We start from the raw sequence: 27125 nt of genomic DNA, 5'->3' as shown, positions 1-27125 counted from the left end.
ATAATGCCTAAAATGGAAAAATCAAGTGGTAGCACATGTTATTTGGAAATAGAAATACCACAAGAACCCCGCAAAAAAGTTTAAAAGGTGTTTGCCCCTAAAGATGGGGAAATGGGAGCTTTAACATCCACCTTGTCCAACATCATACACTTCCCGAGGCTTAACAAGGTGTGGGGATAAAGGCACAACCATTTCGGTCCACTGTGGTGCAACTCTAGTGAGCCACATTCTGGAGAATTAAACTTGAGATAAATAAATGTAATCTGTTTTTAACAAGCCATGTACAAGTAGTTACTACTTCAAGAACGTGTTCTTTTAAATCATTAACTCAAAAACTGCTTGAAACTATTTTCTAAATTTTAACTCACCCAAGTGAGTGATGCCTGGATGGCTCAGTTAAGGATATGACTCTTGATTTCAGCTCAAGTCAGGATCTCAGGGTTGTGAGAAAGAGCTCTGTACAGGCAGGGATCCCCACACTGTAGGCAGTCTGCTGGAGTTTCTCGTTCTCTCCCTCTCTGCTCCTCCCCCACTTGCATGCCTGAGTTCTCTCTAAAATAAATAAATCCAGGGCAGCACCGGTGGCTCAGCGGTTTAGCGCCGCCTTCAGTCCAGGGCCAGATCCTGGAGACCCAAGATCAAGTCCCACATCGGGCTCTCTGCCTGGAGCCTGCCTCTCTCTCTGCCTGTGTCTCTGCCTCTCTCTCTCTCTGTGTGTCATTCTCATGAATAAATAAATAATCTAATAATAAATAAATAAATAAATAAATAAATACAAATCTTCAAAAAAAAGAGGCATGTATGACTTAAAAACTGTAAACTAATGTATGACTTAGGATAAAATACACGAGTTTGGTTGGAAGTAGAAAGATCTTGAAATCAAATCTCAAAAATTAATAAAGAAAAAAAGAGGATAATGTTTCTACTCATGGTAAGGGCAGATCAGAATGATCCTGCTGAAACCAACAAAAAAACTTCACAATAGAAATCAAATAATAAAATAATAAAGCAGTATGAAATCACATGCCAAAATCTACAAAGTAAACCGGGGGTGGGAGGGTGGGGGTGGGGGGAGACGCAAAAACCCTTACTCAGTCACTTCTTCCTGAGGCTTTTTACCCATCCAGAAAATAAGGCTGAGAAAACAGAAGGCAGGCTGAATTCCTGGTTGCTTTGCAGGGCTACAAGAAAAAAAAAAAAAAAAAATCAAAGCACAGGACCCACCAAATGTGGGATGCAAACACATCATCACCCAAATTAAGTTGAGATCCTAAGAGCAACATTCCCAGGATTGGGGAGAACTAGATGTACAAAAGAACTCATAAGGACTCAACACCTAAAGCCCTGCTTATTGTCACGTATACAACAGAAGTAATCTGAAGTCTTGCACATCATCTAAGTGACTTGGGACTGGTGGCACGCCTGCCTACTCATCTTTCCTAGGGAAGCACGTCTTCTTAAAAAAAGATACTGTTATCCTAAGACTTATATATTTCCATAATTTTTCAAATCCAACAACTAGCACACAGGCACAGAAGAAAAAAATCATGAACCAGCAGAAATAGACCCTTAAAAAATTAGAAACTGAAATTATCGGTCAAAAAGAAATTACAAATACTGTGCCAAAAAAAGACACAGCTGTAATATTTAGCTAGTAGCTGAAACACTAAGAATTTAAATGATTTACTTCTTAAAAAGACACTGATCCAGAGATTCAAGTATCTCAATGAACACAAAACAGGTAAAAGAGAATTCTATACAAACATCATAAAGAAATAGCAGAAACTTAAGACAAAGAAAACATTTTTTTACAGACTTCTTTCAAAGCACGTATTAGATCAACAGCTGACTGCTCAAAATCAGTAATGGAAGCCAATAAATAAATAAATAAACAAATAAGCCTACAGTGGAACATTTTCTTCAAGATTCTGAAGAATAACCACAATCTACAATTTAAAAGACCCAAAACATTCTTCAAGATTGAAGATGAAACAAGACACTATAAGGGAAGCAAAAAATTAAGATAATTGGCTGTCAGCACATTTGTATTAAAAATACTCTAAGTAGTGTATTAAAAGCAAAACGAAAAAGATCTTCAAAGAAAATTCAGAGATGCAACAACTAATGAAAACTGAAAGTAACAGAAATATAGGAATATGTAACCTAAACACTGATGGTAAGAACAGTACTGTCCAAGTGAAATACAAATAGCGCTTATATATATAATTTAAAATTCTCTAGTACCTACATTAAAAAAGGTAAAACAAAGTAAATTCACTTATTGTAATTTCAGCATGCGATCATAATAAAAGGCTGAATTATTTTACAGTGTTTTCATACTAAGTCTTAGAAATCTGGTATTTGATAATTACAGAATATGACAATTCAGATGCTAAATTGACACCAGAAATACTTGACCTTATTTTTATCAAGTTCCCAGTCAAGAAAGTACATTTACGAGCCCAAGTTGTTCCAAACATACTTAAGGGTTTTTCAATAACTGAATCAAAAGTATCAATTTTCAAGTTTAAATTAACACTACATAAAACTAAAAATTCAGTTCCTCAGCAACACTAGCCACATTTCAAGTGGACCACGCCAGCCATAAGCGGGCTAAGGCATTGGGGTAGCACAACTATAGAACCTCTTACTTTGAGTTAAAGTCACAGTTTTAAAATATTAATAGCACATAAACCAGTAAAGAATGAAATGAAGATAAAACCATTCAGGGAGCGAGAAGTGCTCCAAGCATAGAGAAAATATTTGCCACGCTGGTCAAATCTTTAAGTAAAACAAAGAAAACCCAATAGAAATATTGTGAAAAGGAAAAGACAATTCAAAGAAGAAATCAAAATAGCCAAAAAATGTTTCACAAAAGGCTCAAAGTCATTAATAACCAGAGCACTGTAAATTAAAACAATAACAGAAAGCCACATGCATCATGTTGGCAAAAATGAAAAATATCAACTGTTGGTGAGAATGTAGGAAAAAAAGGGATGTATCATATATTGTTGGTGGGAGTATAAATTGATATATCTATTTTATAAACGTTTGGCATAAGCTATGCTCGGCAAAAAATGCATGCTATGTGCATAAAAATACCATCATAAAAACATTCACAGCATCATTGTTTCTGATTGCTAAAAACAGGACACAACCCGAATGTCCATTAATATCAGGCTAAATTAACTGGTTTATTCATAACAAGACTTTCTACACCACACTTAACCATAGACATTACAAAAATGAAAAAAATACACACAACAGCTAAAATCTACTAACAGGGTTAAATACTGGTGAAACGAGAATACATAATGTGCAACTGTTTTAATATAGGTGAAAAACAGGCAAAATTCATCTACATCGTGTAGGAAAGCCAACCTTGGTGGTTAACAAAATACTTAAAAACAGGAAATAATTACCCTAAAAATTACTTCACTGTGGCGCTCCGGAAGTGGGGCAGCAGGAATGGATGGGGGAGGAGTAGGTAGGTCTCCAGCGCCAACGATGTTCTGGTTTTTGACTTTGGTTGGAGATCACCAGGCTGTTCACTAGGTGATTATTCACTACATTGCATACCTAGGATTTGTGCACTTTTTTGCATATTTCGTATTTTAACATTAAAAAAGAATCTAAATTTGTTTACCTAGGGCACTTGAATTGCCTTGTTCGAACTTTTTTCTTTTATAAAGTGGTAAATGTTTAGTTGCAATATAAACGAAATTTTAAGGCACAGGAGTGTAGTTTTCATTCCGTTTGACAAGACTACTCTATCCACAGAGGAAGTCGTAAGGCAGTGGAGTGTCTGTGGATAGGTCTACTGCCAAAACAGAAGTAAAATGTGGAAAAGTAGCAACTTTGACAGTGTATCCTAAAGGACCCCTTACAGAATCAACTATTACAAATCAACACGACAAACACGGAGCACTCTAGAGTACTGGTGTCTCTCTCTCTCTCTTTTTAAAGATTTTATTTATTCATCCATGAGAGACCCAGAGAGGCAGAGACACAAGGAAGAGGGAGAAGCAGGCCCCATGCAGGGAGCCCGACGGGGGGACTCGATCCCGGAACCCTGGAGTCACGCCCGGGCTGAAGGCGGCGCTAACCACTGTACCCCCCTGGATTCCCTGGTCTTAAAAGAAACCATAAAGGGTGATAGCCTCTCAAAGCACTTTTACAGAAGATTAAAGATTCCAACGCTCCTAGTTAGGATTGTACGCGATGAATATGGGAAAAGAAACAGAGATATTTACTTAAAAAAGCCTTACTAACTAATGTGAGTTCATGAATTCCTTAAGAGTTGCAATTACTATCATACGAGGGGAAAAAAAAAAGTGGCATTTAATTGAGAAACCCGAGCCTCTAAAGCCGAGACAGGTAACCAAAGAAACTTAACGAAATATCCCTTACAACAGGAAAAGGAAAATTTTCTTGTCCTTTACCAACTCTGACAGCACAGAGACGACACAACCCCAAATCCCCTTCCGAAAATGAGCACTGGCGTCGTGTGGCTGCGGCAACGCCAAGACGCGGGAGGGGGAATCCCCCGGCTCACCCCCTCCCCAAACCCACTGCGGGGCTCCAGGCAGGGCGGCGAGGCGCGCAGCGCGGGTGGTGCAGCTAAGGCCCGAGTTGGCAGGATGCCCCCAGGATGCTCCCCAGGCGCCCCCAAGATGCCCCCCGGATGCCTCCAGGATGCACCCCGGGCACCCGCAGGATGCCTCCAGGATGCACCCCGGGCACCCGCAGGATGCCTCCAGGATGCCCCCAGGATGCACCCCGGGAGCCCCCAGGATGCTCCTCGGATGCCTCCAGGATGCCCCCAGGATGCACCACGGGCGCCCCCACGATGCACCCAGGATGCTCCCCGGAGGCCTCCAGGATGCCCCCCGCCGCGCTGAGCGGAAGCGGCAGCCAACAGGACCGCCCGCGGAGGCCGCAGCCCCCAGCCGCGTCCCGCCGCAGGACCGCCGAGGTTCCCCCCGCCTCGGGGCAGAGCGGAGGACCCGCCGGCGACCCGGCGTCGCGGGGAAGCCGTGCAGGCCGGGGGATCCCGCGGCAGCCCCGCGGCGAGGCCGGCCCCCGGCGCGGGCCTGCCCGGCCTACACAAGCCTGCCCGCCTCCCGCGCTCCCAGCCTCCGCCACCATCCGTCCTCATCCCTTTCGAGTCGCCCTTTCGCCGCGGGCGAGACCCCGGCCTCCGTTTGGCGGCCAGCCCGCCGCGCCGGGGCCTCTCCCGGGAAAAGCCTGCCCTTACCGGGGGGGGGAGGGGGAGGGAGGGCGGTGGAGGACTCCGGCGAGCACGAGAACCGCGCCGCAGCCGCCGCGCGCCGCGCAGTCGCCTCAGCTCCACCTGCCGCTGCCAACGGGACACCACCACTCCCGGCATGCCCGGCGCACGCAGCGCGTCTCCCGCCGGGGCACGTGACCCGCTCGCGTGTCTCTCTCTCTCTCTTTCTCTCTCTCTCTGTCTCTCAGTCTCCCTCCCTCCTCTCTGTGCCCGCCCACTTCCGCTCCTCCGCTTTCCCTTAGGAGAGAGGAGGGGGCGTGAAGCCGGGAGCGGGGAGCCGGGAGAGGGGGGGGAGGAGAGTTAAAGAGTAGCAACTTCCTCCTACTCCCCGCCCCCGCCCCTCTACCCCCCGCTACAACGTCTTCCGGGTCGCCCGCGCCTCGGAGGCTGCTGGGAGACCGTCTCATTTCCTCCCCTCCCCCTCCTCCTGCCGTCCACCAACCAAGCCTCCCGTCAGGGAGGGACATGCGCAGTGGGCGCCTCCCGTCTCTTCTACCCGAACCCCCCCTCCCCCCCCCGGCAGAGAGACCCCAGCAGCAGCAGCAGCTGATGATGAAGAGAGAGGCAGTGGCAGAGGGGGGGCACCTTTTATTTCTATTTTTAAAGGGACAGGACACTAATTCTGCCCCGCTTCAACCTTGAATCGAGGGGGGTGGGGGGGAGGCGCCCGAGTTCCTTCCCCCACCCTCCAGCCCCGAGCCCCGAGAGGGGGATTGAGCCCGAAGAGAGGAGGGGAAGAAGGAGTTTCTTCTTCTTCGCAAACCCCCATCCACGACTCCTACCCCCTCACCCCTCCGCCAGCCTCCCTCCCGAGCCCCCTCCACCCTCCTCCTCTCCGGCCGCGAGAGGGGAGAGAAAGAAGCAGAAGCCTCCCGGCAGCACAGCCCCTCGCCCGCCGCCGCCGCCGCCGCCGCCGCCGCCGCCGCCGCCGCGCCGCCGCCGCCGGGCCCTGGCTGGAGACATCTCCCTGCCCGCGCCCGGAGCCGCCGCTTCCCCGGCTCGCCGCCGCCGCCGCCGCCGCCGCCGCCGCCCCCCCTTTATTACCCTTTGTGTCATCCTCCGCGGCTCCGGGGAAGGCGCTCAAAAGTGGGGGGCCGGAAAGGTAAGTGCGTCCGCGGGGGCCCCGCCGCCGTCCCCCGGCTCCGACTTGAACTCCGGGGCGGCGGGAGCCGCGAACCACATACGCAGTGGAGCTCGCGGCGAGGAGGGGGTGGTGCTGGGGGGGCGCGGGGAGGGGTGTGCGAGCGGGGCGCCGGCCTGTCACCGGACCGCGCCACTTTTATTTTTATTTGCTGTTGTCAAAAGTGGCTTCTCCCCTCCGGCTCACATCTTGATTGTGTCTTTGCTCCCCCCGGGGGGGGGGGCAGCGTAGGAAAACAACCCCCTCCTTCCTCCAATGAGGCGCCAGGGAGAGAGGCAGAAAGAGGCACACTTTGTAGATGTCACTTGAAAAAATTCATTTGGAGAGCTTTTTTTTTTTTTTTTAAATTCCTCCTCCCCCCCCACCCCCCCCCACCCCCCGCCCAGGAAAAGCTCCACTGCATTTGTGGGGATCTGATCTGGGATGTGTCGGAACTGCTTATCCATTTGTAGACCTGAGTGGTGTTTGTTTTTTTTTTTAATCCTCCCCCCTTTTTTGGGGGGATTCTGTATGTGATTTGGAAATTGACTTCTGTGTTGGAACAGACTTGGTTTTTGCTTTCTGGCTTTGCTTCTCTTTTTCTTTCCTTTTTTTTTTTTTTGTTGTTGTTGTTGTTGTTGTGTTGGAACAGACTTGGTTTTTGCTTTCTGGGTCTGCTTCTCTTTCTTTCCCTTCCTTTTTTTTTTTTTTTTTTGTTGTTGTTGTGTAGGAACAGACTTGGTTTTTGCTTTCTGGCTTTGCTTCTCTTTTTCTTTCCTTTTTTTTTTTTTTTTTGTTGTTGTTGTTGTGTCTGACTTGCATGGAAGATTTCACATCTTTAGTTGATAGAGGCCTTTGGTTAGGTGTTGATTGTATGACTGCTTTTTTTTTTTTTTTTCCTGGTGAAATGCTCATTCCATAGACCAGCATGTAAAGTTCAAAGCTTAAAATGCTCAAAGTTCGAATGCCACCGGTATTGTCTCTCCCCTGCATACGTTCCTGATGATTTATTTTCCATAACACAAGACTATTAACTGCTTCCTAATTAATCTGGGTATTTTTCTGATCTTTGTAACTTGTCTGAACAAGTAATCCCCATTGAAAACTTTACGTTGCTCTGGCTTCATGGAAGGCCAGACCTCTCCATCAATAGTTTGCTGGATTGGTACCACTTTCAGTTTTAACTGAATTATTTATTTAGTGTTGTAAATGGAGAGGAGTTTTTCATCTCCTGGGGTACTGAACCAGATTGCTCAGTGCATGGGAAAGGAGACAGACCTCTAAAATGCATCTTCAGGAGTCCAGTCGCGAAGTCCTAGTTAGGATATTCATTCTCGTTGGACATGAATTGAAAGATAAACCCAGGTTTAGGTCTGTAGGAGAAGAGTCTTCCTACAAATCACTGTGGCTTTCAAATTCAGTGCTGCATTTTTTGTCTCACAGATGCTAGAAAGTATGTTTCCAAGGTAGGCCTTTTACTAGGGCTTACATTGGAAAGTGGCATTTTGTCTCCTACATAACATTTCTTTATCCTTTCCTTGAAGATGGATGCACACATTCATATACACACACACTCTCTCTGTCTTTCTCTCTCACACACACACACACACCCTTTTTTGTAACTGCATTGGTATCTCTGATCCCATAATTTATGTCAGCAAAAAATATTCTCCTGTAAAGCAGCAATTTTATGATCAGACTGGTAATATGAAAACAGCAATTTGATCAAATAGAAAGGATCGAAGAAAAATAAATCTAGACGGGTGTTTGACGTACATATTATAACAGCATGGTAATAGTTTCGATTTTTTTTTTTTTATTTTCTTGATGGTGAAGCCCAAACGTAATATCTATCGCTTCTATTTTAGTGGCAAAAATGAACTGCAAATGTAGAAACTTGTTCTGCATAATTCTCATTAACGTGTGTGCAAAAGTAGACATTGAGACACGGGGACAGAGCTGTGTAGCAGTAAACAATATGGTCTTATTTCCCTCCTTTCTGTTATAAATTTGAACAGTTTCTTACCTTTCTCTGAGGTGTAATGGTGCACTTCAGCAGAAATCTATGTCAAGTTCAAGTTCTTCTCCCAACATCAATACTACTCTTCCAGGTCCACCTAGGATTCCTCGTCCTCACCCTAATTCCTCAGCAACCTTAACGTAAGAGGGAGAAAGTAGAACTTAGTGAAGAAATCAATTTTAAGTAAAGCGAATTGTGTAGATAATTGGATGGTAGTTGCCCCATCGGCAGCTGAGTAAAAATTTACAGTCTTGAGTATAATACCTTTATTTAATTTATGTCTGCTTTTCTTTGGAAAACACTTCTTTATCCCACCACTCCTAGGGTAACCCTGTATGGCTTGAGAATTTTAGGCTTCCTCTAAGGTGGAAAATGATTTATATTTAGAAACCTTTTTTATTATGGCTTATTTTTTGAATATTAAGAAACTTTGGGATTGCAATTTTCATCTAAGTGATATCTTGGAGGTCGCTTTATCCAGCTCTTTATTTTCCAAATCGCTGAAGCTCGGAGAGCTTGAGGAACTTGCCTAGGTTCCAAGGCCTCTAAGTGGGCAGACTATGCATGGACCAGACAACTTAGGTCTCTTAATATTCACTACGCTACACTACCTCATTTTCTTTGCTCAGAAATGAAACTGTCATTCACAATTTTGCGTATAGCACTTACAGATTTTATGTGGAGGCATAATATTCTAAGAATATTTAGGTGAATAGCTTTAAGCCAAAATTTTGTCTATTTATAATTCAGTTATTTGTTGTTGATTTAAAAGGTACTGATCTCTCTCATTCTGGATATTTACTATTTTGAGAATTATTTCAGCTTCCCCTGATGCTTATTTTTTCTCTGCACTTCTAATTCATCAGTAAATATGCTTCTTGCTCTTGGATGAAAGACCCACATGTAAGAATGAGGCATATTGTATTATAAATGTTTACCTGTTAGTCTTGCTCTGTGAACCACTAAAGACTAAGGATTTTTTGGCTTAACATTTTATATCCCTTACAGCACAGCGTCCGGTGCACAGTAGGCCCTACTGATTGTTGGTCGTCAATGACGATAGAATTAGGCATATTTGAATTTCCTTGCTCCCATATGTGGGATTCCTTTCTTCCTTTTTCCTTTCCTCTCCCCCTTGCTATGACTTCTCCACTACCATGAATTTTTACATTTATTTTTGCTGTAGCACTCACTTTTTCTCTTAGCCAAATTAAATCCTGCTAACAACACAGTGCTCATAGAAAGTAAAAACATATTCTCTCAAATCCTTGTCCAGGATGCAATTCAACAAAAGTAATTTATTTTTAATAAGCGATTTCAAAAAAATTCCAATTAAAGATATACTAGCAGATGTTCAAGATAAACTTAAATCTCATTTCATTGATTGACTAGTGCAATAGGTTATTGGAATGATTAGGCCACTTTTACCAGCTCTATAAAGCAACTGTTACTTAGGTGACATGTTTCCCTGACTTTGTTTTTTTGGTCCTTACCCAGACACTTATCAACTTTCCAGTGTTCTATGGATGTGAAGATTTACTCCTAGTCATCACTGGGACCCCATGAAGTCAGCCAGAAAGCCTATGTCCAACTTATGTACCTTTGCAAACTTGTCTGGATTTTGAATGTATGTGCAAAACAGATTGTATTTAGGTATTCGTTAAACATCTATTGAGCATCTACTGTCTGTCAGGCACGGTGCTAGGCATCTGAGAAACAAGGATGGTCCCTACAGTTTAATGTGAAGAGATACTTTAATTGTATGCCACAAGTATATTGGTCATGACTTTATTTTGATGTTTCTTCCTAAATAAATTTTATATCAACTAAATGGATATTGTTAGGTGGAAAAAAAATGCATGTTTAAGAAGGATTTTGCTGTATTTTATTAAAATAGAAAAATATAAAGAAAAATTTTCCAGTTAATACTGTATTCTGGGGATTTCTATTCTGTGTATAACTCATTAATTTTAGACCGTAAAATTAGTGTATGTGGCTATCATTGCTAGTATTTTATTGATAAATACTTTTATTTGAAGATTATCATCATTGTTCATTGAAGTATCTCATTAAATTATTCCCCTGCAAAAACAAAACCCAAACTCTCCAAACTTAAACTTTTCTTTTTTTCTCAGAAGTAACTTTTCTTTTTACATTTCACATAACATGTTATCTTTCATGGTTCATTGGAAGACATGGCATATTATCATTTTGATCGTTTAATTTCTATAGTTTAATCTAACAGTATAATTATCATGGGATAATTACAATATATCCTATTTAGGAGTTTTGGAATTTTCAATGTGCACGAGATAAATTCCTCCAAGATCCTCATTAGAAGCTTTCTAGTTCTAGCTCTAAATTGGTTAGTTCAAATTTTTAATCTTCATTATGTGATACAACTTCAATAAAATGATTTGAAAGTTTCTTAGTTAATGAATGTTTCAAAACCAAAGAATACTATCTTGGTTCCTATCATGGCATTCATATGTAATTAGGGAGAAATTTCCTGGATTATCTTTGTCCCCTTAAACTGTACTTTTTAGAATAATACTGATTCAGTTTGAAAGGAGGGACTCCCTTGCTGATACAGTATTTTGTGAAGTTAAACGGATTTCTGAAGGTCAATTCTGTTCTCTTTCAAATTCATTCTTAACTTTTTATTTTAGTAATAAACATAGTTACCATTTATTTTAGGTGTCTAACACTGTGTTAAATATATCAATACACTGATCCTGTGAACTTTGAACATTGTTCCCACTTTGCAAATGGGGAAACCTATTACTGACAAAATCACATTTTACATACAGCAGCAAAACACTTAATCACAGTAAATTCATAACACTTTAAAACACAGCCACAATAGTTTTTATCAGTCAGTAAGCACTTTGGTAAACATTAGTAAAATCATGGCCCCAGTAGCTTATTGATAGAGTGATGAACAATTTCTTAAAGTTTACAAGGACAGAAAAACAATAAATAAACCCAGTTTTTTATAAGGAACATAAATGCAGACTAGTGTGCAACTTGAAATAAAATACACGTTACCCTTGAACAACACAGGTTTGAACTGCGGGTCCACTTATATGCAGAATTTTTATAGTACTATAAGTATATATTTTTTCTGCCTTATGATTTTCTAAACTTTCTTTCCTCTAGCTTTATTCTAAGAATTCAATATCTAATACATGCAGCATACAAAATATGTGTTGATTGACTGTTTATGTTATAGGTAAGACTTCTAGAAGGTCAACGGTAGGCTTTTAGTAGTGAAGTTTTAGGGGAGTCAGACGTTACATGAGATTTTCAACTGTACAGAGGTCAGCGCTCATTGTTCAGGGGCCAGCTGTATACATAAAGTCAGTTTTCTCTTTGTATGGCAAACATTACATTTAGGCTTTCTACATATTGAGCTTCCTCTCTCTTGGGTGGGTTACACTTACCATTTTGTTAGGTGAAGTTTGAAGGTTCTAACAATTTGTGACCTAATGAATATTTACTGTAAACCTTTTAATGTAAATGTTGTAATGGAAAACCTCTACACAGAGGGAACATATATTGCCTGGTGGTTGAGAGTGTGTGTGTGTGTGTGTGTGTGTGTGTGTGTGTGTGTATAGTCTTCTGGACCCTGCATCTTTTTTTAAATTTTTTTTTTAAATTTTTTTTTTTAACTTTATTTATGATAGTCACAGAGAGAGAGAGAGAGGCAGAGACACAGGCAGAGGGAGAAGCAGGCTCCATGCACCGGGAGCCCGACGTGGGACTCGATCCCGGGTCTCCAGGATCGCGCCCTGGGCCAAAGGCAGGCGCCAAACCGCTGCGCCACCCAGGGATCCCTGGACCCTGTATCTTACAAGATTTTCATAATTACTACATTACACATATAGGATGAAGTTTATTTTATTTTTTTTTAGGATGAAGTTTAATGTATTCTTTTTAGTACTGCTTTAAGTCAGAAATATTTTTAGTATGAGAATGGACAACTTGTTGGATTCCTTAGATGTTTAGATTATTATATAGTTGTTCTTTAAAGCAACTACTGAATTAAAATAGGTTTTGTCCCAGCTAACCAGATTTACTTTCACATCCTTCGCTTCTAGGAGAAAAGAGTAATTTTTAAAAATTCTGTTAAGTAATTTTCATATGCATCCTAAGTAAATATACTTTCATCCTATATGCATGAATTGACTATTGTTCTATAAATAATTATGCCAATGCATTATGACCCATAGAATTTGGATATATTTTTAAATGCTGAGAACTATTCTCTGAAATTTATTATATTTCAGAAAGGAAATTTTATAACAAATTGGTTTTATTGCTTTACAGAATAAGTAATCAGTGGGATAGAATAAGTCTATGGCCTCAAATAATTTCCTTAGATAACCTAAAGGTAATTCCTAATAGGCAAAGATAATACCTAAAGATAAAAGTTAAAAGTACAGTTTCTAACTCATCATTGTTTCTGTTTGATGTATTTCTGTAATATTATGTAAGATTTCAGAAGTTGGAATGACTCAGTATAATTTTTCAGACACATGTTGAGACCAGGCTTAACGTATATTAAGCTATGTCTTCTAACGTAGCTGCACGTAATAGAGAAGAAAATCATGATGATGTCAAACCTGGTGAAAACCATATACTTCATTCAGAGTTGTATGTTGACTAATTCTAATTTGAGTCCTGTTTCAGTTGACCTATATAACCTTTTCTTAGAGAACTTGTAATTAAATCTGTGTCATTGAGTAATTTATCAGAACGTATTGTTTTAAAGGACCAAAATGATTTATATAAATCAGTCACCCGCCTTGCAGTGTTGAAAAATTTTTGCACATCCATGCTTCAGTGAGTTCTTTGCCAACCAAACAAGATTCAGGCAATTAGAGGAAAAATTTCTGTATGGTGCCAGTGTTAAGATTTACATTCTTATGCTGCCCTTTTTAAAAATTTAACATCTATATCTTGGAAGTTGGAAGTGAACCTAAAATGTTTCTTAAGTTTGGCTGAATGCTAAGTTATATTAAGATTTATCCTGGTATCCAAAGCTATTGTTTTCTGTGTACCTTGAGTACAGAAATGTCTACTGATCTGTTGACCATTAATTAACTTAATCCTACATTCTTAATACTACTACTATCTAAAAATAATAGTCTTGGCTATATACATGTAGTCACTAATGTTGGGGGAGGCAAGTATTCCACAGTCAACAAAAGGATTGATTTTTAAATAGCTTCTTTACTTGGGATATACTGATCCAAAAAACAGCTGCTATGTAAGATAAAAAGGATTTTTACTTATTTGGAAAGTTAAATATAAAATTTATCATTAATTAATATTAAGCAAATATTTAGAAAGTCAAATACATGTTCCAAGTAATGACAGAAATTGCAGAGGCTATTTTTTAGCATTATTCCAAAATCATTTTCCTTCTCCCACATTTGTCACACAGGAGTTTGTGCTGAAGGATTTCTTGGCCATTTTAGAGACTGTAATCTAGTTAAAAGGTTTGTTTATACTTCCCATCTCTGTTCTGCTGATGGTATTAGAATGCAGGCCAGAGCCAGACATCTAACTGTTTATAACATTCAAACTTCAATTAAAGCTGCAGTGTTCAGTTCACTATATATCAGAAAGCTTTATACCAGCTACAAATATCACCAGTAATGATGGCAATGATTTTGTGTAGCCATAGGCTCTCCTAAATCATGCCATTCCTTATGAATACTTTTTTTTTTCATTTAGGCAGTATTAACGTTAATTCTTTTATAGAAATATAAAAATGCAGCCTATTTTCTACCAGAAATGGTATAGCATTTCCTTCAGCAGTTTCTTTTGATAATAAAGCCTAACAGCTTATATTATTACGTATCATATTTAAGTGACCCAGTTTAGTGTTGTGTTTTTTGTTTTGGGTTTTTTTTTCTTTTTAGTAAATTCTACAGTAGATGTTTGCTAATTGACTCAACTCCTGTTTTCCAGTTTGAAGAACATAGCAATATGTTGCCTATTAGAAAACAAAAATAACAGTCACATTACTAAAAAAAAAAAAAAACAGTCACATTACTGCAGTGATATATGTATGGGAGGAGACTAAACATACATAATACAGATTTTAATTTAATCTTATGTTGCTTTTCTGGTTTGCTGCTCCTGCTGTTTGTGGTTTCTATGTTCTAAGTATGTTGGTAAACGGTTTTAAAAGTTTTTTTTTTCTTTTTGAAGCTATTAAGAATTCTTAAAATTTCTTCACCAGCTTCACTATTTTTGTGCAATCTACCTCATTGATTTAGAATATGAGTTATGTGTATATGTGTTATGTTATTCTAATAAGTAGGCACATTTGCTACATTATAATGTTTTCTCTTTTTTGGAAAGCTAAATTTTGCTTTTTGCTAATTGTTGTCCTTGATTACTAAATGTTTACATTCTTTATGTACATATATTTTTATTAAAATACAAGTTTAAGGAGGTTTAAAAATTTAAGGAAAGATGAAAAAATCATATTAAATTCAATGAATACTTGCTAAAATGCTTTTAATTAAAATATATTACAATGGAAAAATCTACATTATTCATTTTCCTGGGGACTGAAAGAAATGATTCGTTTATTTTGAAATTTTGTAAGAAAGTTAGAAAATACTACCTGTGGTCTCTCAGAATGAGAGCTAACAACGACCATGCAAAATTTGGATTTGTAAGCTAAAAAACATGGAAAGATCTCCAAGATAAGCTAAATTGAAAACATGTCACAAAATAACATGAACACTATGATCCCACTTATGTAAAAAATGCACACAGAATAATACGCATGTACTATAGAAGTATACTTATGTACATATAATACATTTTATACCATGTGCACATATATTTCTAAAATAAAAAATTTGTAGGGATCCCTGGGTGGCGCAGCGGTTTGGCGCCTGCCTTTGGCCCAGGGCGCGATCCTAGAGACCCGGGATCGAATCCCATGTCGGGCTCCCGGTGCATGGAGCCTGCTTCTCCCTCTGCCTGTGTCTCTGCCTCTCTCTCTCTCTGTGACTATCATAAGTAAATAAAAATTAAAAAAAAAAAAAAAATTTGTATAAAATATATGCCTTTTGTTTATGTAAATACTTTAAGAAAAAGTCTGGAAAATACATAGCAATTTATATCCTTGGTTTATAGAAAGTGTGTAAGTGGGATGCTGGAAGATTAAGAACTCTTACAATTTGTATACTTCAGCATTACTTGGATTTATTTTTAACAAGTTTATATTCATGCAGTAATTTTATAAAGGCAAAAAATACTTGTGTATTAAAGGAATGAGTAAAAGAACAATCCAGGAAAATTGTAGTACTATCCCCTAATCGTCACATGAATATATCCCTCAATACCTTGAAGAGAATTGAGTATTGGCTAACAATCATCATAACTTGATACGGAATAAGGTCTGTTAGACTGATCTAATCTTATCTAACAGGGTGAAAAGTGTAGTCAATCGAGGGAGGAACAATGGCTATAATCTACCTGACTTTAAATACTTTGATTCTTATTGCAAAATGCATTTCTTACTAACCTAGCAAAATTTTGACTAGGGAGCTAGTGGTGTGAAGAATGTCAGTCATAAAGTCAGTTTTAGTTTGAGATAAGATATATGTTGGACTTAAGATAGACTTATTATTTTAATCAGTGCTCCAAATTATATGCTCCTTCAAAATATGGATGGCATAGTCACTTAACATTTTTAAAATTTTTCTGTATTCAGGTAATGGTTTGAATAGAAGACAAAGATAAAACAAGTTTTTAAAATTCTTTTTTTTTTTTTTTTTAAGGGACTGAAACATGAAAAAACACTTCAGGAGCTTTAGTAAAATGACATCAAACTGAGTCTGAAAATATGCAGTGTAAAGAAGCAATTAGAATTCTGTAGAGTTAATCACAGTGGGCTTCTTGGGAGAACATGAGTTAATCAGGGTTTAGATAGAGGAGAAACTGTAGGTTGGTTCAGGAGAAAGTAACTCAAGAAGACAAAGCTTCCAATGCGATGAGGGGATGGGGAAGCTTACCTTTAGTAATTTGAAAACTAGGATTAAAATTCAAAATAACCTGGTAAATTAAAAAAGGGGTTAGAAATAATATATCTTGCATTTTTGTTTTTAACACTTTATTTCCAAGAATGCAGGTCAGAAAAGAAATAGGGAAATAATAACTTGCAGAAAACCTAAGGAAGTTAATAGTTTTTTGTAATTTTAACTGGAAAATTTATGAAGAATCTAAAGCAAGTATATTATATATGATTTGGAAATGAAACACTGTCTAGTTAAAACAGGAAAATTATATTTTCCCTTTTAAAATTAAAATTAATACTCTAGTTGTCCCTAGGATCAATAGTAAATAGTACACAAATAAAACTATGACTCTTATATATAAATAAATTCTAAAAATAACAAAGATATAGCTTATGTTTTCTCCGTTTACTTAGCGAGTTTTATTTGCATCTGGCATAATTTATTTCTAGCTGGCCCCATCTTGTCAGACAATACCACCTATCCCTATCATGACAAATGGACCTTTTTTCCCCCTGAAAAGAGGAAAAGAGTTCTATCAAATATGGCTCTGTATTGTTTTAACTTGAAAAATCAGTGATTTTTCTCTTATGTAGGGGTCATTGATTCAGTATTCTTTCTCTCTCTCTTTTTTTTTTTTTTTAACCAGTGGTTTCCCAATGTCTTTTTTTTTTCAACAAATATGTGTTGACACCTATTATGTGCTCACTAAAATAGTGACCAAAAATAGACATGGATCTTGCTTTTCTGGACTTACCCTAGAGATACAGATATTAATCAAATAATCATATAAATAAGCGCAAAGCTGAAACTATTCCAATTACAATAGAGAGGTACATGGTATTTAATATGAACGCGTTTTGAAGAGTAATTTAACCAATCAGTGGGATCAAGGGAAGTTTGTTTTTCTTTTCTTTTTTCTTTTCTTTTCTTTTCTTTCTTTCTTTCTTTCTTTCTTTCTTTCTTTCTTTCTTTTTTTTTTTTTGAGGAACTGCTTAGCTGAAATCTTAATGAATTAGTTAACTTGATCAAGAGGGAGGAAAGTTTTTTAGAGGTAACAAATAGTATGTATAAAGGTACTGAGGGGTGAGAGAGCATAGTACCTAGCATTAAATGACAATAACAGATGGTAAGAACTAGAGAGTGCATGTAAAAGGTGATGCTAGAGATTTAGGTGGGAATCAAACTGCAAGATGTTATAGGCCTACGTTTTCTTTATCCTTAGGATTAATATTTATACTTAGACTAATATTCTTTGTGCTCAGTTCGAAAACTTCTAAAAGGGTTTATTATAAGAGTTCATTTTTGTTTGAGTTTAAAACTCATAGTGATTTTCCCCATGGAATCACGGTTATAGTGGTCAAGTTATATAAAACCCCTTTAACACAGAAAACAATGGGAAGTAGTGACCATAACCTTATGCCTTCAACATAAGTAGGCAGAGTTTAGAAAAGAAAAAGAAGAAAGGGAATTAAAATTAATGTCTGTATGTATTCAGGAGAATATCCTGGTGTGAATAAACTGAGTTGTAAATAATGAAGAAAAAGAAAAAGCCTACAAATGTGCTAGGCTGGTGTAGGATATCATAGCAAATGATCTTAAGGGACACATTCTGTAGGACAACTTGAAAAGACTTTTAACTGGCACCTCGATATATCACATTGTGGTACCTGGAGCAAACCAAGACAGAGTAGAAGACATACTCACAAATTGAATGTCCTAAATCTAGGGCATGTTTGTGTTGATGTTATTAGAACACAGAAATTTTTTAAATTCCTTTAAGAAAAGCAGAATTACAGACTGATCGCAATACAATGCCAACTTTATTTTGGTTATTTTTAGATTAATTTATACAGTCAGAATTAATTACAAATTATTAGGTTGCACGAACTATTTCAGGCCTCCATATTAGCCTTGAAAATATGATGTATCTCGGAGTAGTAGTTTTTTTTTTAAAGATTCTATTTATTTATTTGAAAGAGAGAGCACAGGCATGAGCAAAGCAAGTGGGGAGGCAAAGGGAGAGAGAATTAAGGGAGAAGCAGACTCTGCTGAGCAGGGATTCCAATGCTTCATGACCGAAGCTAAAGGCAGATACTTAACTGACTAAGCCACCCAGGGACCCCAAAGACAAATTTGAAGAAATTAAATTTTTAATTATTGTTTTCCATGTAACTTATATTGTTGATAAAATATATTCATGTTAATTTGCTTCTTTGAACGCCAGTTTCTATCTGTATTAAGTAATAAACAATCTGATTAATAAAAGTTCAAGAATGGGATCCCTGGGTGGGGCAGTGGTTTAGCGCCTGCCTTTGGCCCAGGGCACGATCCTGGAGACCCGGGATTGAATCCCACGTCAGGCTCGCGGTGCATGGAGCCTGCTTCTCCCTCTGCCTATGTCTCTGCCTCTCTCTCTCTCTCTCTCTGTGACTATCATAAATAAATAAAAATAAATAAAAATATAAAAGTTCAAGAAATACCCTAAATGCTAAGACCATTATAAAAAGTGGATTAAGTCACTTGAATTTTATTAAGACCAAGATATTGCAAAGATGTGTTAAATTGTAAGGATGAGGTAAAATATGTACAAGCATTCATAGAATAGACAAGGTGCGTCACATTATTGTTGGTCAGTAAATTTTGCCACTGGGTCATCCATCAGATGATCTTGAATTTAACTTTCTGGCATTCTCAGAAATGGCAGGCAGTCCTTTTAAAGCTGGTTAACATCTAAAATCAAAAACTACAGAATTGAGTTTAGTGCTTCTTCACTTATTTGCTTTTTTACTAGTTTATAGAACATTCTTACTGAGATGATATCACTACCATTGGTTTATTTTTCATGAAGTGTCTAGCAGACCACTTAGGATTTCAGTCCTAGGACATAAGTGTTTGGGAAGCTTATTCGTGTTGAAAAGATGTCTACTAAATTTAATAACACTAAGGGTCAGGATACCTTTTAAACAGAAATGAAGAATCACTTGGGAGTTGTTTAGGGATTGATGTGTTCCTTATTTTATGACTTCCTACTTGTCTTTCTATCAAAGTGTCCTGAGATCCCTAGTTCTGTGATAAGCTAATAGGTATGAGATATACCCCACCAAAATGCCTTTATCAGATACAGTTTAGAAAATAACAATTATGATTAAAGAATGCTGGATAGGATTTTTTAGTGTAGTAGTTAGTATTCATGTATATTGAGTGCTTACTTCTTGCCACTCACTTTGCTAAGCATTTTACATACATTATCTTATTTAAACATCCTAAAAACAACAAAAGAACCATCCAGAAGTACATTCTTCATATTGTGTCACTGCTTATACACACCAATGCAAAAAATTCTGTTAAGAATGTAAAAGTGAGACAGATACCATTTTAAACTGTTACAACATTATAACTTTGGATAAGAAAGATTATGAAATTTATGCTTAAATATTGAATTTAATATATATTTCTATATCTTTTATATTTGGAATGAATTATTTTATTGGATTTTTTAATCTGAATATAGTTGGCACACATTATGTTTGTTTCAGGTATGTAATGGATTGATTCAACAACTCTATGTTATGCTGTGCTCACTGCAAGTGTAGCTACCAGCTGTCACCATGCAACACTATTACAGTACCATTGATTATATTCCCTATGCTTTACATGTTATTCTTGTGACTTATTCATTCCATAACCGGAAGTTGGTTGCATTTCAGTATACTAATAATGAAGTAGGAGAAAGAGAAATTAAGAAAACAATTCCATTTACAATTGCACCAGAAAGAATAAAAGACCTAGTGATAAACTTAAGTAGGTGAAACACCTGTACTCTGAAAACTATAAAACACTGATGAAAGGAATTAGAGATGACGCAAACAAATGCAAAGATATCCTATGCTCATGCATTCGAAGAATTAATATTGTTAAAGTGTCTGTATAGCCCAAATTTAACTCATTGCCTATCAGAATACCAACAGCATTTTTCACAGAACTAAAATAAGAATTACTAAGTTTGTATGGTGTCACAAGAAAACACCCAAATAGCCAAAGCAAGCTTGAGAAAGAAAAACAAAGCTGGAGATAGCACAATTCCAGAATTTGAGATACACTACAAGGCTGTAGTAAAATATTCACAGATGATCAGTGGTAACCATACTTTTTTTGATTGATAGGGAACAACTTTTAGAGCTTCAGAGATGGTCCTGAGTTTGAACACTGGCTCCATATACTGATTGTTCCGAATGTAGGATTGTCTGTAAAATTTGTATAGTGACTGATTTCTCAAAGGGTTGTGACTGATAAATACTGGAGTGCATATGAAATCCTAGCATCTTGTGGACATTCACTAAAATTTCAATTCATTTCCTTCTCTTTCTGTGCTTCTATTATTAGTAATAACCATGTTTCAGAATCTTTGTGAAATTATGAATTAAATTTTTTCGTCTTTTTAAAAAAATGAAATTATCCATTACTCCTAAAAATATTTTAAGACTTTCTGTGAAATTCTACACATGGATCTGATCTACTCTTACCTTTTTACTTTTCTTCACTTAGCTAATAAAATGGGCACCTTATAAATATTGTGGAACTCAGATATTAGAGAAGTTTGAATAAATGATCACACTTCATTAATGTAAATATTCTACTCCTAGCTTACAGCAGTGTTTTGGTAATTCTTATTAAGTGAAATAAAATGGAAATAAGTTACTTTTCTTTGTTTAGTTTCCCCAAATTAAATAGGCAGTGTTAAAAAAAGTTAAGAGCCTGGACTATAGAGCCAGGGTGTCTGGATTCAAATCCTTGTTCTACCAGTTCCTACCTGTATGACATTCTGTGCCTCAATATCTTCATTAGTAAAATACGTATAATGATTGTGCCCACCGCAGGGTTATCTAATAAGATATATATGTATATATATCTTATATATATCTTTAAAAATGCCTGGCACATACTTTTAAAAGTATTAACTGTTCTAGTGATTATATGTATTGTCTGCATTAGTTGTAATATTGAAAAACTGTTAACTTAAATGTCATAGTGAGTGACTAACTTGGTAGTTTCTCATTTGTCACAATAAAACAAATTTAGTTTGGTTTTTAGTATATTTTTTATTTTCTTAAAGATTTTATTTATTCATGAGAGACACAGAGAGAGTCCGAGACACAGGCAGAGGAAGAAGCAGGCTCCATGGGAGCCCCATGCAGGACTCGATCTCAGGACTCCGGGATCACGACCTGAGCCAAAGGCAGACGCTCAACCACTGACCCACCCAGGAGTCCCAAAACAAATTCAGTTTAATTTAGTTTAATGTATGGTTACTTGAGAATTATGTCCAGACTTTTATGTAGAATTTTGTACTTTCCAGATTCTTTCTCTTATTTTTAAATTTTTGATCTTATTGAAAGATACTGGGGGAAAGCATCCCTATTGTTTCACATAAAGTAACAGACATACAGAAAGTTCAGATCTTTTAAAGCACGACAGTAGAAAAGTCAGTAGAAAGCCTAAATTTGAATTCAGAGTATTTCATGTGCCAATATGTTGAGCCGAGCTATGTCTATTCTTTATTAAGTAGTCAAACAACAAATCTATTAGTTGGCAAAATAAATAAGGTAAAAGTTATTTTGTTCTTCAAAAATTTTATTGGCTTGTGTTTCCTTTGGATGTGTCCTCTTAAGTTTTTATTCACTGAAACTTATATGGAAAAAATTATTTTAAATGGGATTAGATTAATGAAAGCTATCTCTTTGGATATTTAAGGATTGCATATTTTTAAAAATTATCAATAGCTTCTATCTCCCCACCCTCAGAAAGTAGTTCAAAAACTCCTCCCCTATTTCTCATGTTATCAATGCTCTCATACTACATATTACATATTATAGGTTCATTGTGCTTTTCCAAGCCATCTTAGAAACTGAACCATTGTTGTTAATATTTAATTCCTATGGAAAATAATTCTGAGTTTCAAAGAATAAATTATTATTTTACAATTAACTTTTGAAAAGCACTAGGATTATAAGAACAGCATATTTCTATAAAGACACGTTAAAGCAACGTTAAAAAGTTTTTTCTTGTTTAAAATATATAGTGTCTATAATTCATCAATTTAAGAGAGTGATAAACAGTTTGGTTGGTATCCAAAAAATAATAACTGATGGTGACCAAAAGACTCAGAACTATCTCTTTGAGAGAGAATTGTAAATGATTTGTTAGACAAATAAGTAATAGAAGAGTATCCAATTTCAAATTTGTAATTATTTTTCATAGTTGCTTAGGAGGTAGGATTATTATTAAAAAATAACTTACTATTTCTTACTAAACTTCTTTTTAAAAATAGCAAAACTTAAAATTTAGTATTCCAGTCTTAAAATTTACAGAGTTTTATGGGAATTTTTACATAACTGCCACTTAAATTATAGAAATTTAAAGATAATTCTGTATGTGTCTAAAATAGCAAGATACTAACTCAAAGATACAATGGCCTTGCTACTTTCCTCATGAAGTAATGTTCAGATTTTGTAAAGACGTTTTACAAAATGTTCTCTGTCTCTCTCTCTCATTCTCTGATATTTTGATATGTTCACTCTGCTGATAGGGGCATAGACTCAGGAATCCTAATCATCTGATAACCTAGTTTGAAAGTTCAAATTACTTTGTAAATGCTGGTGTGACTAAACCACTTAAGTTTCTGCTAAAAAATATGTTAAAAGTCTTTTTTTTTTTTTTAAGTTCTGACTTGTGAAAAGAATTATTCTCTTTAAATGAGATGGTTATGGACATTTTAGGCTATTAAGGCTAACATCAGCTGCTAAGGGACATCAAATCCTGACTCAAGGGAGCAGTAATATTTTTATAAGCAGGAATTTTTCTCAGAGAGAAAGCATACATTGTTGTACTTAACACTTGTTATATATGTATTTAGGTAAAGAGAGACCTAGGACTCAAGAAACAATTTTCAGTTTTTCATAGTAATATCAGAGAAGCATAAATACTCATTCAGTTACTTGTCCTCAAAATGATATTTGCTATGAGTCAGTTATTTAGCAATGAATAAGACAGGGAGGGACCATGGCACTTAAGAGTGATCAACATTGCCAAGAGTTAACAAGTCTTTGATGTACTTAGAGAGTGAATATATAAGTTGAGTTGTAAGACTTTTCTAGATGATGATAAAGGCATGTAATTTTCAATCTCTTAGTTTTATTGATGAAGAAATAAAGACTCATGCCAGAAAAAAATGGTTTATCCAAGATCATATAGCAAGTGATATATGTAGGACTGAGGTCCCCTGCCTCTTGGTCTATTTGCCATTTGGTTTAAAACAGGAAGCTGAAGGGATCCCTGGGTGGCGCAGCGGTTTGGCGCCTGCCTTTGGCCCAGGGCGCGATCCTGGAGACCCGGGATCGAATCCCACGTCAGGCTCCCCGTGCATGGAGCCTGCTTCTCCCTCTGCCTATGTCTCTGCCTCTCTCTCTCTCTCTCTGACTATCATAAATAAATTTAAAAAAAATAAAAAAAAAGTTTATAAAACAGGAAGCTGAAAGAGAAGAAAGTAAGGCAAAGTGCCTAGAAATTTGGATCAGCTACTTTGGACTTTGAATATCATTAATGTAATATAGAAATTATACTTGTTAAACTTATTGCTTTGTGCTTGTTTGTACTTTATTTGAATTTCGTTATTTTTTTTTTTTGGCTCTCCTTTAACATTTACTAAATAGTTTTTAAGGGTCTTACTGTGTTCATATTTGTACAGAATTTTTTAAAGGGATCTCTGTGCCCCTAGAAACCATTTACGTTGGTTCTATGATTCCTGAAGTCTTGTCCACCAAAACTTTTCAGGGGTATATTTGGGGTTTTTGTCTCAGTAAAGAAAGTTGTTTTAATTATCTTGCATTTGCTAAGCTATAGTGTACTTGTTGCTGCAAAAATAAATAAAGAAAGAAAAACAGGATGGTATAAGATTAAAGAAACAATTTTTCCTGGGATGCTTTTGATCTAACACTGGTTTAAAATCCTGTTCCTGTAGACCATTCCTGGATATATCTGATAAGAAAGGCTTCATAATAAATTATAAAGGGTATTCCAATTACAAATAAAGTTTTGATTAATAAATTACAAGGATTTGTAAAAAAGAAGTTTCATAATTTCATCTTTGTTTCCATTGTAATTTTCATATCTGTTTTTCAGCGTTACAGTTTAAATTTTTTTAGGTTAACAAAAAATTTGATTTTTTTTAAAGGATATTATATAGAAAAACTAAGTACATATCCTAGTAACTTACTTTGACTTGGGGACAATAAAGCACAATTATAGGATCACATTTGAGAAGTAAATAAAGTGTTTGAAAGTTGAGTCTGCAAAGCTAGACATAGTAACAACAGGAAACATCCCACCTACAATGCATATGGTAAATGAGAAAGATGGTGCAACAGACTACAGACGAAGTAGCTGGGACTTAAAAACACATATTCTGCTTTACAACCTTAGATCTATCATCTCAGAAATAATAATACTATATCTTTCATCCAGGTATCAAGACATGAACATATTTTTATTTATAAGAAAGCTTTTTTAACATATCTACTTCATACTGATATATTATTTAGAACTAGGTTATAATATTTCCTGTATGCTTTATATTTTGGGGGGTATATATTCATAATTTTGTCTCTTAGGGTACATACTATAGTCACTTTATTTTGCCAAATTTTAATAAATTTGTTACATGAAAAATTGAACCTGTAAATCTGTAAAGTAAATGATGAAAAGTTTCACTGAAGAATTCCTGTAAGTAGAAAGCTCTTCTGATGTACTTAAGTGTTTTTAAAATCACTTCCTACTCTGGACTAAAAGAGATACAAGAAAACTCAGTGCTGAAATGTCAGAAGCCACTGCTGCTTGACTTGTAATCAGAAATGAGAGTAAAACATTTCTGAAATTTTAGCAATAAACTAATAAAATATTCTGCGTACAGAAACTCTGTTTGCATATAGCTTCTGAATATATTCATTTTATTGAGTTACTGTATATTCTTTAATTTTATTATCTTTCAAATTTGTACAGTCTATATGAAAATAATATATAGAATAAGGAGTTTTGCATGTAAAATGACATGTGAGTATCAAATAAGCAGGAGAGCACTGGACTGTTAGTTATGTTTCAAAATATTTGATAGTTTGGGTATGTACTATTGCTCCTCATTTAAGAAAAGGGAATCTAGTGGTCTATAATATTGGGCTATTGTCTAGTAAAATATTTAATCAGTACCCTGCTGATAGGTAATATCTTCTTTAATTTTTTAAAATCATAAGTAAGCTCTTGTCCATTAAATGTGAGCATATAGTATATGCACAGAGTTAGATATCCAGTCCTATGATTCTCTTTTTTCTATATTTCTGTAATCTAATTAATTAAAACCAAAATGGCTAATTTGTAAATTTAGTGGTATCATTGTTGAAATTTATAATTAGGCAAATATAATAAATAATTGCTATAAATAACTAATAGTGTTTTTTAATACAGGTTTTTTTCTGTTTTATTTGTTCAAACACCAGTATCAGTTTTTTAATTTAATCTTTAAATACATTTTAACCCTTATCATATATAAATCCATTATTATTTATCTCATCCTTAACAGTTTGACATGTCAAAGCAATACTTTTTGTTTGCTTTTGCACACACTTCTTTCTCCTAGATCTAAGATACTGTTTCTAATGAATGCACATTAAAATCATTAAAGATCATCCTCTAACATTTAAATCAGAATTTCTGAGAATGAGAATCTTGGTATGCTTATTTTTAAAAGTTTCTCAGAAGATGCTAAAGTATGGCCAGTATTGAGAATTATTGTTCTAGAGCTGAAGTCTGCTGGGTTGGTATTCTCATGCCTTGCACTTGAGAGATGCTTAAACACTAGGTTCACAGGTTGCTAGAGGGCTGTTGACATGGCAGAATATGGACTTATTTTTGGACTGACACCAGAGTGTAATGAGGAATCCTGTGAGGGTGGCTTCTGGATCCTCACTTTAGTTGCTTAGACTAGGGCAGGATAGCTGAGGGCACTCATCATAGCTTGGCCCAGGGAAGAAGTAGGAGAGGGGCCTTCTGACTGGTTAGGTGAAATTGAAGTGAATTTAGAAGTTTGGGAAAGTAATAGTTAAAAATGGCCAATTATATAGCCATTCATGTCCTGAAGTGCCTTGAAATGGACCTCCAAAAGAGCTGCCCCCCCGGCCATAATGGATAGTCTTTCTTAGGGAGCAAGATGAGAACTGGGTATTAACAGATTGTGCTGTTTAACAGTGCTTTCCTTCGTCCCAGCACACACCTGCACACTCACACATTTCATACACACTGCCACCCTTTATTCTAAATCCAGTAAGTCATACATGTTTTGATGCGGAAATTGATTACTGAGGCAAAAGAAGATTCTTCTTTGTCTCCACTGCCTTTCTTCTGCTTTCCCACTGTCCAGAAGCATTAACAAAAAACTTTTAATGCCGGTGTGTTAGTACTTGAAATTCCTTAAGGGGAACAGATTCTCTCCTTAAATAGAGGTGAAGGAAGCATCCTATCCTTACCTGTATTTTACTCTGAGAGGGAGGGAAAGGATAGAAAAGCTCTGGCCACTGAGGGAGAACTTACTTCCTGGTTTGC

General features: G+C 36.9%; 3 protein-coding genes across 9 annotated transcripts in view; 2 read left to right on the top strand and 1 right to left on the bottom strand.

The window, feature by feature from the left end:
• The window catches only part of LOC129514450 (origin recognition complex subunit 4), an 85270-nt gene extending 78810 nt beyond the window's left edge, over positions 1-6460 (bottom strand). Inside the window, exon 1 of one of the 2 annotated variants that reach the window (XM_055333031.1) lies at positions 6335-6460. The gene's annotated coding sequence lies outside the window, so the exon portion shown is untranslated. Of the gene's footprint in view, positions 1-1091; positions 1181-6334 lie in introns of those variants that run through there. The other variant, XM_055333033.1, reaches the window with a different exon arrangement.
• On the top strand, positions 4718-5428 carry LOC129514514 (basic salivary proline-rich protein 1-like). Its single transcript, XM_055333128.1, has one exon. It carries the CDS (start codon positions 4718-4720, stop codon positions 5426-5428), a length of 711 nt encoding a protein of 236 aa, XP_055189103.1.
• LOC129514447 (methyl-CpG-binding domain protein 5) overlaps positions 6275-27125 on the top strand; it is a 433503-nt gene continuing 412652 nt past the window's right edge. For all 6 annotated transcript variants that reach the window (XM_055333023.1, XM_055333027.1, XM_055333026.1 and 3 more), the window contains exon 1: positions 6275-6392. The gene's annotated coding sequence lies outside the window, so the exon portion shown is untranslated. The remainder of the gene's footprint in view (positions 6393-27125) is intronic.

Source organism: Nyctereutes procyonoides, unplaced genomic scaffold (assembly GCF_905146905.1).
Source record: "Nyctereutes procyonoides isolate TBG_1078 unplaced genomic scaffold, NYPRO_anot_genome, whole genome shotgun sequence".
Classification (NCBI taxonomy): domain Eukaryota; kingdom Metazoa; phylum Chordata; class Mammalia; order Carnivora; family Canidae; genus Nyctereutes; species Nyctereutes procyonoides.
Note: the sequence above shows the minus strand (reverse complement) of the source record. Positions and strands in the feature narration are given on the sequence as shown.

What these genes read in the sequence shown, in the direction of transcription:
- LOC129514514 (XM_055333128.1), top strand. Translation starts at nt 4,718, where the DNA reads ATGCCTCCAGGATGCACCCCGGGCACCCGCAGGATGCCTCCAGGATGC.